General features: G+C 40.7%; 1 protein-coding gene across 2 annotated transcripts in view; it reads right to left on the reverse strand.

The window, feature by feature from the left end:
- Positions 1 to 15,178, reverse strand: part of AXL (AXL receptor tyrosine kinase) — a 128,487-nt gene that overhangs the window by 60,006 nt on the left and 53,303 nt on the right. For both annotated transcript variants that reach the window (XM_089684266.1, XM_089684265.1), the window contains exons 5-6: positions 8,247 to 8,327; positions 1,901 to 2,016 (exon numbers count right to left, since the gene is read on the reverse strand). In XM_089684266.1, coding sequence (XP_089540392.1) covers positions 1,901 to 2,016; positions 8,247 to 8,327 — 197 coding nt within the window. The remainder of the gene's footprint in view (positions 1 to 1,900; positions 2,017 to 8,246; positions 8,328 to 15,178) is intronic.

Below are 15,178 nucleotides of genomic sequence, written 5' to 3' on the forward strand. Positions count from 1 at the left end.
TAATAAAAGAGTTATTTTCATACTTTGTTATATGTAAATGCTGCTGGTCAGGGGCGGACAGACAACTCATGCGGCCCCCGGGCAATAGGAAATCATGGGGCCCCTGTGTCCTCGCCCACACTCAAACCACACCCAAAAAAGCCTATGAAAGCTACCAGGGGCATCTCATAGGGCCCCCTACTGACCCTGGGCCCTCTGGTAGTGCCCGAGGGGCTAAATGGTCAGTCCACCCCTGCTGGTCTCCTGCAGCCTCTTTGCAGCTATTTCCTGTCTTTATTTACTGCAGCGATGGCTGCTCACCATTTCTCAGGACAGGTGGCAACAGTAAACCATGCCATGCCTATGTAATGTGTGTTGATATGTCCACGTGTTGTCTGCATCTGAGGTCTTTATGGCAGGGTGACAACACAGAAGCACAATTGGAAGACATCACCCCTATAACAGGAAGTGCCTGATCAAGGACAGGATCACCAGGTATTATTTTAATGAAAGTTGCAAATCTAAATATATATCCTGATGAAGTCACGTGATTGAAGTGACGTAACGCGTAGATACGCCAGTGGGAGGAGCTTACACGAACGTTCTGACGTCATATCCGGCGTGGGCGCCATCTTGGTGCTCCCAGTTCCTTAATGCAGTACACCCTTTGAGTGGTGTGAAGGCTCGTTTTTTACGATTGAATGTGTGAGTAGTTTTTTGGTTTTATCACTCATATAATAAAGCGATTTTACACTATATAAGTTCTCTCTCCTTATTGATGACCGTGTGGGAGGGGTACCTTCGATACCACCAACGCTCTGGTATAGGAGATTAGAGGAGGAGAGTCCCACCATTACTTCCCGAGGGATCCACCATCTGAAGGATCTACCCAAGACCCACCATATATCAAAAGGCTCATTGGTCCCTAGGGGCCTGGGCAGGAAGGTGAGGGGGCACTTCACCTATTTGAGGATTGGCACTTACAGTTTTCACCTGCATGGAATTTTATGCACATGGACACTATTTACTGCATTATGTTTATAGTCACTATAGTGCATGAATAAGTTGCTTGAGATTATGTCACCACCAGCCCATTTATTTATATAAGAGGTACGGCTGTGTGGGTCACGTTCAATTATATATATATGCCATCTGATATATTATATTTTACCTTGGTTTGAGCGCTGCACTATTTTTCTATTATTTCTCTCGCAAATCTAAAGAAGAATTTCAGATATGGATTTTTTTTATGTACCTATGTACATACCATACCAGTGGAATCAGTCTAGAAATAGGAAATACATGTAGTAGGCACCACTATTCCAGAGGTGTCCACTAGCTGCCAGGTTCTGTGCCGAGTGGGTGCCCTGCTGCATTGTAAGCATGGACTCCATTCAGAGTTTGCTCTGCATCTTCTCAAATAATGCAAAGCCTTCTCTGATTGGATGAGGTGGAGAGGTGGGGCGGTGGTGACATCACACTTTCCTCCTTATCCAATCAGAAAATTCTCCTGTGTTCAGGGCAGCCTCTTGGCATGGGACACAGAAGATAGTGGAGATCACTGGAGTAGCTGTGCTTTCCACAATGGTTTCCAGCTTCTAGAGGGATCCCAGACCTATGGCATGTGCATAGTCAGGGCCCGGACAAGCGATGGGCAGGAGGGACAGCTGACCTGGGCGCAATCATTTTCTAATTTTTTGATAAGTGAATGACAAGCTTGCACATCATGAATGGGGGATGAGGGGCGTAGTTTGGCATCTTTGCCCTGGGTGCTGGTTGATCTTGTCCCAGCACTGTACATAGTTATATTGGTCCATGTAAAAATATCTATACCTGGAATACTTTAAACATACTAACAATGAATTAATTGCATGTTAATATATATAAGAGCTATATAGCATCTATAGCATCATGCTCCTACCTGCACAGTACACACGTACACCTGGTGGGCTCCACTCTCTCCAGGAAGCCAAGATATCTCCAATTCTGTTGTACTCCGTGTCACCAGTTGTAGGTCCACTGGTTTCCTTGGTAGAACTGGAATTAGCAGACATACGTTTAATTACTTAGTAACACTGAGACATCACTAACAAAATCAACTTTACTGGTGCAACACAATCTTATCAGTTCGATAAAACAATTCTAAGAACAATGTGGCTAATAGAAAAAGGAACTAAGCAAAAGGTGTAGTTTTTGCCCATAACAGCCAATCAGGTGCCACATTTCATTTTACTGAAACTTTTTAGGCAACAGCACCCATTTTTACAGGAGTTTTAATTAATTAGCCTCCACGCTTATTAACCCAACTTGGCCAATCACAAATCATTTTACTGCAAACAACTGAGTTAAAGTAGACTTATGGGGGGCTGCTATTGCTGACATCCTTAACTGACCCATCCAAACCTCTCAATAGCCGCTAACCTGGAACAAGTATCTAGATTAGGAAAGTCAGAGGAAGGTCAGATGCCCTTATCTGAATATTTGTTCTAGGTCAGTGGTTCTCAGCCATATTGAGACCAGGGCCAATTCTTCCTGAAAAGTTTATACTCCCACTATAAAAGTATGGGAATACAAAGTATGTATTGAAATGCTGGAAGAATCTAGATGGGGTTGGGTGTCACTGTGGGGGATATAAGTTCTATAGGGAGTTAGGGAACTCTGAAGCAAACTTTGTGGCCTGGTAGGGGATGAGGTTTCCGGGGGTAACTGTGGGGAACTTGCAGGGCCCTGGGGGGAAGGGGAACATTGTTAGAAATTGGACGATCTATGGGGGTGATCTATGGAGGCATCGGAGTCTCTACAGCAGGTTAGCGGACACTGCAGGGTGTCATGGTGTGGAGGGGGGTGCTCTGGAGGCAGTTAGGGGACTTTACAACAGACTTTGTGGCCCTACAGTAACTGAGGTTGCTTGGGGGAGATGGGGGTGCCTGTGGGGTAGTGTAGGGCTCTGGGGAGTGTGGGGACACTGTTTGAAACTGGGCAAACTATGAGGGACTGGAGGCTCTACAGCAAGCTATGGGGCACTACAGGATGCTGGGTGTCACTCTGAGGAGGGTAATGGGGAGAGTTAGGGATCTCTATAGCAGACTTTTTGGCCCTATAGCGGATGAGGTTTTTGAGGGAGCTGGGGGTAACTGTGGGAGATTAGGGGAACTATGGAGGAAGGAGGGGTGGAGGCTCTGTAGCAACCTAAGGGGCACTGTGGTGCTGAGTGCTCTCTGAGGCTCTGTGGGTACTGTGGGAGACTGAGGGGGACTCTGAACTTCTATGGGAGGTTGGGGGGAACTATAGGAGCTAGGAGGTACTGTGGGAGGTTAGGGGATTTGCAGCTGGCTTGAGGCTTGGAAAGAGGGAGGTCCGGCAGTAGATCAGCATTTTCAGAAGATCCTAATGGCATCCTTCACGTTTCACTTGTCACCTATCTCTATGAAAATGTTTAATATTTTTGCAATATTTGCCACACGTTGCGCCACATTGTTAGAAAGACCCGTGTCCACACAGATGGAAAATGGAAGGTTTTATTAAAAATTGAGTTTGGCCCTAACATCTAATATATCCAGATAGTGAGACACACCCACACATTGTTCTGATTATGAATTATTTAATACAATTTGCCAAGGTCACATTTTTGATAGATTCTTCTCTGCTGACTGGTGTTAAAATATTTGACACTGTAGCCAGTAAAGTCAATCCTGTTTTTCTGCTGGTTCAGTTATACAAATATATTTCAAAGCTAAGAGACAGCAGGTGGGGAAGGAGCGTATTATGGTTTGAGACAAATCCTTATTGAGAGGAAATTGTGATACAATGAATCACGGCAGATATGTAGAAGTTAACAGGAGGCTGGCCCCCGTTTCCTGTCCTCCCGTAGATGCCAACGGAGTTAGTGGGCACTTTGTCAGACCAGGGTGGATCTAAACAAATGAATCAGCCACATTCTTCCTACAAGAATCTTCCACAGAGATGTGTCACCAGCCCTGCCGACAGGTGGGAATGATTAGCGTGAAGCTGCAGGTCGTGGGTTCATGAAATGGTCTTTATACCAGCAACTTACTGTGTAACCCTTCATACAAAGGGCTTAGTGTGTCCACCATAGCTGGACCCCTGATTCATCTCCTTCCATAATGTAAGGTCCAGAATCTCATCTGTACACTCTGGGCTGTATTAGGATACAAGCAAGGTACAGAGGTACAGTGAGAGCCAGCCTATCATTAAATGCCCAACTCTTGGGCAAGCTTAACTTTTAGCTTCTGAAAGAGTGAGGGTAGCTTAAAACACCTGATAAAATCAAGGATCTGATCCCCCTGCTATTCAATACAGGATCAGACCCAACTTCACCCACAACCACTGTGTACTTTACATGACATTACATTACATAACACTATCACCTACCCACCCACACTGTACAATATAGGATCTAATGCCACCAACTACCCACCCATGCTGTACAATAACGGATATAACCCAACTTCACCCCTGCCCACACTGTACAATATAGGATCTAACACCACTACCTACCCACCCACACTGCACAATAAATGATATACCAAACATCACCCCCAACCACTCTGTACAATATTGGGTCTCTCACCAACACCTACCCACCTACACTGTATAATACAGGACCTAACGCCACCACTTACCCTGTACAATTTAGAATCTAACGCCACCTACCCACACTGTACAATAAGAGATATACCCAACTTCACACCACCCACCCACACTGTAGAGTACAGCATGTAATGCCACCACTTACCCACTCACACTGTACAATACAGGACATGACCTGACTTCATTCCACCCAGAGTGTACAATACGGGACATGACCCAAATTCATGCCATCCACCAACATTGTACAATATAGGATCTAAGGCCACCAGCTACCCATCCTTAGTGTATAATATATTACATAACAAAACTTTATTCTCACCCACCCATACCTGCCCACACTGTACAATATGGAACATGACCCAACTTCACCTACATCTATCCACACTGTATAATATATTGTATATACCTACCAACACACAGTGTATAATACAGAACACAAACCAACTTTACCCCCAGCCACATTGTACAATACAGAATCTAACATCACCACCTACCCAGCCAAACTGTACAATAGGGGACATGACCCAATTTCACCTCCACCCACACTGTACAATATAGGATCTAACATCACCACCTATCCACCCACCTATATAATAAGGGGCATGACCTAACTTAACACCCAGCCTCCCACACTGTGTAATATGGAACATGACCCAATTTCACCTACATCCATCTGCACTGTATAATATAGATTTTAACACCACCACCTACCCACACTCAGCGTATAATTCAGGACACGAACCAACTTTACCTCCACCCACTTTGTACAATACAGAATCTAACATCGCCACTAGAGATGAGCGAATTATTCAAAAATTCGATTCGGCTGATTCGCCGAATTTGCTGGAGAAATTCGATTCGATGCAAATTTATTCGCCGCGAATTTAAAAGGGTTTCTAGGCTTCAGAGAGCCTTTATATTAGTGCAGAACACTGTACCTTTAATTTAAATGCCCTTGGAGTCTGCTGGGGAAGAGAAATAATACTGTCAGTCAGTATGACATGCAGATGAGTGCCGTCGATCTTAGAATCACCGCACACCTCACTCATTTGGGCAGTCACGGGGCACGACGAAGAAGAAGAAGAAGAAGAAGAAGAATGAAAAGAAGAATGAAAAGAAGAAGAAGAAGAATGAAAAGAAGAAGAAGAAGAATGAAAAGAAGAATGAAAAGAAGAAGAGGAAGAATGAAAAGAAGAAGAAGAAGAATGAAAAGAAGAATGAGAAGAAGAATGAAAAGAAGAATGAAAAGAAGAATGAGAAGAATGAAAAGAAGAATGAAAAGAAGAAGAAGAAGAATGAAAAGAAGAAGAAGAAGAATGAAAAGAAGAATGAAAAGAAGAAGAAGAATGAAAAGAAGAAGAAGAAGAATGAAAAGAAGAAGAAGAAGAATGAAAAGAAGAATGAGAAGAAGAATGAAAAGAAGAATGAGAAGAAGAATGAAAAGAAGAAGAATGAAAAGAAGAAGAAGAAGGAAAAGAAGAATGAAAAGAAGAAGAAGAAGAATGAAAAGAAGAAGAAGAAGAAGAATGAAAAGAAGAATGAAAAGAAGAAGAAGAAGAATGAAAAGAAGAAGAATGAAAAGAAGAATGAAAAGAAGAAGAAGAAGGATGAAAAGAAGAAGAATGAAAAGAAGAATGAAAAGAAGAAGAAGAAGAATGAAAAGAAGAAGAAGAAGAATGAAAAGAAGAATGAAAAGAAGAAGAAGAAGAATGAAAAGAAGAAGAAGAAGAATGAAAAGAAGAAGAAGAAGAATGAAAAGAAGAAGAAGAAGAATGAAAAGAAGAATGAAAAGAAGAAGAATGAAAAGAAGAATGAGAAGAATGAAAAGAAGAATGAAAAGAAGAAGAAGAAGAATGAAAAGAAGAAGAATGAAAAGAAGAAGAAGAAGAATGAAAAGAAGAAGAAGAAGAATGAAAAGAAGAATGAAAAGAAGAAGAAGAAGAATGAAAAGAAGAATGAAAAGAAGAAGAAGAAGAAGAAGAATGAAAAGAAGAAGAAGAATGAAAAGAAGAATGAAAAGAAGAAGAATGAAAAGAAGAAGAAGAAGAATGAAAAGAAGAATGAAAAGAAGAAGAAGAAGAATGAAAAGAAGAAGAAGAATGAAAAGAAGAAGAAGAAGAATGAAAAGAAGAAGAAGAAGAATGAAAAGAAGAATGAGAAGAAGAATGAAAAGAAGAATGAGAAGAATGAAAAGAAGAATGAAAAGAAGAAGAAGAAGAATGAAAAGAAGAATGAGAAGAAGAATGAAAAGAAGAATGAGAAGAAGAATGAAAAGAAGAATGAAAAGAAGAATGAAAAGAAGAAGAAGAATGAAAAGAAGAAGAAGAATGAAAAGAAGAATAAGAAGAATGAAAAGAAGAAGAAGAAGAATGAAAAGAAGAATGAAAAGAAGAAGAAGAATGAAAAGAAGAAGAAGAAGAATGAAAAGAAGAATGAAAAGAAGAAGAATGAAAAGAAGAAGAAGAAGAATGAAAAGAAGAATGAAAAGAAGAAGAATGAAAAGAAGAAGAAGAATGAAAAGAAGAAGAAGAAGAAGAATGAAAAGAAGAAGAAGAAGAAGAATGAAAAGAAGAATGAAAAGAAGAAGAAGAAGAATGAAAAGAAGAAGAAGAAGAATGAAAAGAAGAATGAAAAGAAGAAGAAGAAGAATGAAAAGAAGAAGGAGAAGAATGAAAAGAAGAATGAAAAGAAGAAGAAGAAGAATGAAAAGAAGAAGAAGAATGAAAAGAAGTATTCCAGTACAGCAAAAAGTGTATCTGCAGAGAGCTCCGCTATTTCTGACAGTTCTCTGACAGTTCCTTCACATTTACAGCGGTTGAAACATTGTATCTATTTATTTCCGAATAAAAACATCTGTATCCTAAATGGAAACAAATAGATACAATGTTTCAACCGCTGTAAATGAACTGTCAGAACTGTCAGAAATAGCGGAGCTCTCTGCAGTGACACTTTTGCCGGCTGATCGGGAAAAATTCGATTCGTGCACCCGAAGTTTGCTAAAATTCGGATTCGATGCAAATCGAATTTTTCCTGATATTCGAAACGAATTCCACTTCGCCAGGTTCGATTCGCTCATCTCTAATCGCCACCTACCCAGCCAAACTGTACAAAAAGGGACATGACCCAACTTCACCTCCATCCACACTGTATGATAGAGGATCTAACATCACCACCTACTCACCCCCCTATTTAATAAGGGACATCACCCAACTTAACCCCCACCCTCCCACACTGTGCAATAAGCAACACAACTTAATCTAACCTAACCCCTACATACCCACAATGTGCAATAAGGGACATGGCACAACTTCACCTCCACCCAAACTGTAAAGTTTAGGATCTAACACCACCACCACCTACCCATCCAGACAGTACAATACGGAACATGACAAAATTTCACCACAATATATGATCTAATGCTACCACCTACCCCCAGAGAGTGTACAGTAAAGGATCCAGTCCCACACTCACACATGGTATAATCTAGCAACTGAGTCCTCTGTGACACTCTATACAATAATTAATCTCAATCCCACAGAGCCACACACTGTACAATACCAAGTCTATTTTGTCCCCCATTAGGTGAATTATCAACCAGTGAACAATTTATACAGTATGGTACATTGTACAATCTTCCATTAGCCTATATAGTATACCTTTAATTGTTGCAGTCCTGGATGTGGTCACACCCTTTCTATTATGCGCTTCACAGGAAAATAAGGATGATTTATTCAGACCTAGAGAGAAGAGAATGAATCTTTTAAAATACTGCATTGTGATCAATATCGCAAACTCCCAACTATCCAATTCATCAAAGGAAGTCCCCATTTGGACCATAATCCCTTTGTTCTTTAAACCTCCAAAAATGCTTATTTTATAGGCCTTTAGAACCAAGAACATAAAAGGGTCACCACACACATATAGGAATAATTCCAAAATATACACTCATATTCATCCCATCAAGCTCATTTAAAGCAAAGAACAAAAATGAAGTGTATTGCAACTTACTGGTCCATGGATGTGCTGGCTGCATTAGTTTAGAACCACTGTCAAACTGTATTTGAAGAAAGCTGAGCATTGAGTCCAGCTATTCTAGTTTAAATTGTTTTATACTAACACCTTCACATCCTAGTCTGACAAGGTGCTCCCTCCGTACTATACTTATGCAGGAGCAGTAATGTCATTCTAGGACAGAAAGTGTGTTAGGACTGCAAAAAAGCTTCTCATCTGTTCTTCTCCATAACAAAGGGGAAAGTGTTCCATAGAGAGAACTGGGAACCATGCTAACTGATAACAGTGCAGCACATGTACATTGCAGTTTAGAAGACTTGTGGCAGGTTCAACAGACATTTTTTTGCACATATCAAACAGATATAAAAAAACACTTCCTTTGGTGTATATATATATATATATATATATATATATATATATATATATATTATAATCAGCCAGAGAAACATGAACATGTGCAGAAAACTCAAACAATCACAACAGCACTGAGATCACAAAATATATCCATATCATCTTCTAGGAACATTGGAGCCTTGGGGCCAGTTACTCTCTCCTGTACATTGTTATGAGTGGGAGGTTGGCACAGATAGCACCCATCCCTGCCCTGCTCTCTGAATGAATATTAGTTTTGGCTTGCCATGAAAATATAAGGTCTCCTTGGGGAAGAAATATCGCTTCCAAATCTTTCACTAGGAGGGCAAGTCTAACTGTTCCATTAAATATGATCTAATAGCTTAAACATTCAAAGACAAACTACTAGTACGTCACCGGCTGTATCAGCCTCCACAGCGAGGAATGGGGAGGACCAGACATGCATAGAAGAAAACCTTAAAGGAAACCTGAGCCGAAAAGATGTAGGCTTCAAAAACTGACCTCTGTATAAAGAGCTAGTTTCCTAGTTGTGATTCTTATCCAATGGCTTCAATATCTGGACTGCTTATGAAACTACTTGTCACCTGACTGTCATCCTTATCCAATGCCTCCAAAAGCTGACCTCCTTATGAAACTGCTAGTTGCCTAGTTGCGAGTCTTATCCAATAGCCTAAATAGCTGCCCTCCTTATCAACGTTCTAGTTTCTGGCTTCGAGTCTTATCCAATGGCTTTCAATAGGTGACCTTCATTCAAAACTGTTAGTTGCCTGACTGTCATCCTTACCCAATGGTTCCAAAAGCTGACCTTATGAAGCTGCTAGTTGCCTAGTCTTATCCGATAGCTGGCCACCTTATCAAACTTCTAGTTATCTGGCTGCGAGTCATATCCGATTACTTCAATCGCTGACCTCCTTATGAAACTTCTAGATGCCTGGCTATGATTTTTTTCAATGGCATTCAATATCTGACCTTCTTATTAAGCTGCTAGTTGCCTGATTGTCTTAGTTATCCAATGACTTCATTACTTTTCGAGTGAAGTACCTAGAAAGGTATACAGATCAGGAATTTTTCTTTGGCTGCATTCTTGGTGTAGCTCAGAGACTTAGAAAGGAGGTCAGCATCTGTAGCCTATATATTTCCAGCTGCATAAAGTTTTCTTTTCTGAGAATTTCTACCTTTGACATTATTTCTTTTTTCTATTTTTAATTCTGTTACTTTTCACCTTTACATAACTGTTTTGTTCTGCTTGCTCCTTGCTATTTTGTAACTTAATCCCTCTAACCTGACAGTAGCTAGCAGCCATGCACAGCACAGCTCTTAGCATCCTCGGGAGAGAAACAGAGCATGCACAAAATATGAAGTCTGCTTTTTTCTTAGCATTAGCTCTAAACAAGTTGGAAAATCTTCAATTAGTTTTTCTGACAATTGACAGTGCTTGTTATGTTCGCTTGGTGTGGCATAGTCACCTAGTTATGTTCCCTATATACCGAGACAGTTATCAACACTGGTCCTTTCTTTTTTATTAATACTTTATTGCATAATTCTCATTCTGTTATTAACTGTTGCAGCATAAAAGAATCACAAGCATAAATCTTTGATTGCTGAGGCCTAAAGTGCAACAAATAATGAGTATCAATAAAACCAACATGCCAAGTCTTTCTTACCTTTCTCTTGTTTAATTTATTAATTTATGTGGCAGTGACACTTTTCTAGAGGGCTTTATAGAGAACAAAAAACAATTACATCCATCCCTGCCAAAGTTTGGGTAGAAGACAGTTAAACTCATCCTGATCTGGCTTTAAATTTGGTAGCAACAGTGCTGAGGTGTGGGTACCTTTTCGTCCCCCATTTTAGTTTTGAAATAAATCCTCATATTCTTGTGGAGTTCCTTAGACCCAAGGACAGGGTAACACTTTTGGCCCCTGACTTCTGCTCAAGTCAGTATTATGCACCACCCCATCATTAGGCTGTTAAATGGAAGAAAATAAGTAAACTGTAGATGCCCAAGAGTTTGATGGGGGGAACGGATGTAGTGCCAGATAGTGTGTGGTTCAATCTTAAGTTGATCAGTAGGAACCAGAAAGCTAGCAATCATTGCTGGACCAATGAGCTGCAAGCGGAAGATTCTCCATCCTGCAGCTGCCACAGGGGCAGTGATGCTTGTAATGTCATTGACCTAAGATGACCACACAGCCATATCAGGTCAATGACATTGACCTAATATGGCCATGTAGGTCATCTAGGTGGTGTACAAGACTAATGGAAGAACCAAGACACAGGGTGGCCTGACACAGTTTTTTAATGATAAGAGATTAACAAATTCAATAGTCAACCACAAGGCACAACAGTCAATTAAAGTCTTGGCACCACAGAAGCTGTGAGAAACACTGTTTACTTGTAATGAGATAGACTTTACTCCTGAATGATACCAGTTTCACTTATTATTTCCCTGTGCCGGAAAAGTGCTCCATTGAGAGGTGGTGTCAAGGTTAACTGCTGCTAGATTACACCAGGCTACTGTAGTATAAGATGCCCCAAAGCAATCTGTCCAGGAAAAGAGCAGCATGGACACCCTGGAAAGGAAACCTTTACATCCATATTTGTCCATAACCTATATCCAATCTGTTCCTAAGCTTTCCCTACCAAACAGAGCTTTTTTCCTGCCTACTGCCTCACTGTGTGCACCTCAAATGAAGATCACCTGCTCAAATCTTGTGGGATTTCGATATCCAACCGGGTCACCATCCACCCCAAGGTGGCCATCTGGAGCCCAAGATAGGAGACATTTCCTCCTCATTGGACTCCTACCAACTTGAAGAGATGGCACAATCGCACCTTCAGGATGGAGGTTATAGTGCAGCCTGTGCCTGCCTACAGCCATATGCCCTTATTAGATCAATGAGGTCACAAGCATCCTCACCCCCTTTGTGTTCATCAGCTGTGGGAAGGGGAATCTCCTGCTCACATCTCACTGGCCCAGCAATGACAGCTAACTTTTGGGTTTGGTCAGACTTGGTTTTGAACCAAACCCAAGCTCATCACTATTGGGCAGAAGTCAAGGTCTAGGATCTTCAAGCCTGGACCCAGGATCCAAGGCAACAAGGAAAGATTGTAAGACTAACATATGTTTTTGCAGACACCAGAGGGAACTGTCATTACTTTAGCAATGGTTTGGGCCTGGTCAGGTTCACATTACATTTTGGATTATTGGAGGAAAACCATGCAAACCAAACAAGGACATAGAAAACTCAATGCAGAAAGTATCTTTGTTGGTTGTTAAAGTCAGGACACCAGCGCTACTAGGCAACAGTGCTAAGTACTTTGCACAGTGCTTTCTTTTATATTAATATACTATTTATATTATACTATACTACTAGAAAAAATACAGAATTAAACTAATTATATTTATTTAAAAAGGTAAGCATCTGATTGCTTGTCAATAGCAACACGCAGCCCTTCTTTCAAAACTCCAATATATTAAACTGTGAAAAACAGCGCTGGTCCTTCAGTACTGGATGACATAATTATAGGACACGTATTACTATTCTTTCACCCCAGGTCAAACACTATAAATAGAAATTAGGTCATTAGCCAGTGAAGTAATAAACCTATTCAGAATTCCATCATTAGCCAAGCTCTACAAGTTAAAGTGCACCTCAACTCAAAAAGAAAAGATTTGCTAAGTTACAGCAAAATGTTAATTGTTCCAAACAATTCTCTGAAAAATGTACCTTTATCTGGGTTTCCCACTTAGAAAAAGAAGAGCACTGGTATGTGAGGATGCTTAGACTAGCATTGTGAGGCCTATGGCACTGTTGCCTCTGATTGCTAGACTTAGATTTGGAGCGATGTTCGGTGATTTTACTGCTGTACTATTCACTGTTCTCATTTCTGGAGGCTCTGTAATCAGGAAGCAAAACCCTTCCTTTACGAAGATGGCCGCTCTGACACACAGACACAGTGCAGAACACGGTATGGTAAATCAGTAATGGGAAAAGATGAGCTGCAAGAGACCACAGGTAAAACTAGTGCCTAGTCTTTTGCCCTCAGCCTTCCAGTTCAGTTTCTCTTTAAAGTTATATTAAACCCTCAGTCTTCTAAAGCAATTTTACCAGCTAATTGAATCACTTACTGAGTATGCAGCTTCTCTGTTCTTTAATCCTTACCATTTTCCCTTTTTAAGTTGGTGCCATAATAACTGCCCCAGGATTCCTATTTCAGGGTGGCTGCCAAGAGGCCTACAGGAACATTAAAGGAGCTGCAGGAATATCTGGCAAGTACTGGCTGTGTGGTATATGTGACAATCTCCCGTATTCTTCATATGTCTGGGCTATGGGGTAGAGTGGTAAGATGGAAGCCTTTTTTTTACAAAAAAAAAACATCCAAGCCTGGCTCAATTTTGCATAAACACATTTGAAGTCTCTCAAAAGCATGTGAGAAAATGTGTTCTGGTCTGATGAAAAGCAGGTTGAACTTTTTGGCCATATTTCCAAAAGATATGTTTGGCACAAAAACAACATTGCACATCACCAAAAGAACACCATATCCACAGTGAAGCATGGTGGTGGCAGCATCATGCTTTGGAGCTGTTTTTCTTCAGCTGGAACTGGGGCCTTAGTCAAGGTAGAGGGAATTATGAACAGTTCCAAATACCAGTCAATATTGGCACAAAACCTTCAGGCTTCTACTAGAAATCTGAACATGAAGAGGAACTTCATCTTTCAGCATGACAACGACCCAAAGCATACATTCTAATCAACAAAGGAATGGCTTCACCAGCAGAAGATTAAAGTTTTGAGACGGCCCAGCCAGAGCCCAGACCTGAATTTGATCGAAAATCTGTGGGGTGATTTGAAGAGGGCTTTGCACAAGAGATGCCCTCACAAACTGACAAATTAACAAATTATTTTAGGTTTTTATTTTTACTTCCCTTTTTAAATTATTTTACAAATAAATAAAATAATACAAATTATATCTGAAAAGTGTGGTGTGCATTTGTATTCAGCCCCCTTTAATCTGATACCCCTAACTAAAATCTAGTGGAACCAATTGCCTTCAGAATTCACCTATTTAGTAAATAGAGTCCGCCTCTGTGTAATTTAACCGGTTCTGCGTCGCCCTATAGCAGAAATACTGCTACAGGGTGGCACAGATGTACAAAATCACACATATATATACTGTATATATACACACATGATTTTGCAGTTCCGGGTAGGAGGTGCTCGCCACCATTCGCAGACTCGACTGTCAAACACCGGGTCCCAGCCAGTGATTACTCGCCCAGTTTCTCCGACAGGGGAGAAACATGTCTATAAACAACACAGATCTCTCCACTGTCAGCTCCTGCACACTGCTTTGTATGGCTCTGCATAGCATACAGAGCCATACAAAGTAGTGTGCTTACATTGAAGCACACACACACAGAACACGTAGTAAAACATACACAGCACACAGTTAACCCTTTGATTGACCCACATGTTAACCTCTTCCTGCCCAGTGCCATTAGTACAGTGTCAGTGCTTTTTATTAGCACTGATCACTGTATTGGTGTCACTGGGGATGTCAGTGACACCAAATCAGTTCCCCCCAGTGTCAGAATGTCCGCCACAGTTCTGCAGTCTTGCTATAAGTCGCTGATTGCTGCCATTACATGTAAAAAAAAAAATTCCAGTATCTATACCGCCATTTGTAAACGCTATAACGTTCACGTAAACCAATTACTTTACATGTATTGGGATGTTCTTTAGCAAAGACATGGAGCAGAATACATTTTGGCCTAAAGTTATGACGAAATTTGATTTTTAACTTTTTTTTACTGGACATGTTTAATAGCAAAAAGTCAAAAATATTGTTTTATTTTTTATATTTTGTAGCACGTTGTACCAAATTTCTATGTGCTGTGGATGGCTAGCTATGTGGTCAGATAGGACTTCCTCTCCTCCCATAGCTATCCAACAACTCAGCTAACAAGGAGATGGCTGCTTTGATAGCTAGCGCTTAACACTGGCTCCAAGCACATGCCTGAGACAAGCATGGCAAGAGGAATGAAGGACAGGAGGCTGACATGCTCACTCTCCCACTGCATTCCTCTTGCAGGCGCTTGTTTTGAGCAAATTTTTGGAGCTTAACCTCCCTGGCGGTATGATTATTTCAGATTTTTGGTGCTGAAAGCAATACCATTTTTTTTGCATGGAAATATTTTTTT

This window comes from Staurois parvus, unplaced genomic scaffold (genome assembly GCF_062004578.1).
Source record: "Staurois parvus isolate SC_StPar_1 unplaced genomic scaffold, SC_StPar_1.0 ptg000340l, whole genome shotgun sequence".
Classification (NCBI taxonomy): domain Eukaryota; kingdom Metazoa; phylum Chordata; class Amphibia; order Anura; family Ranidae; genus Staurois; species Staurois parvus.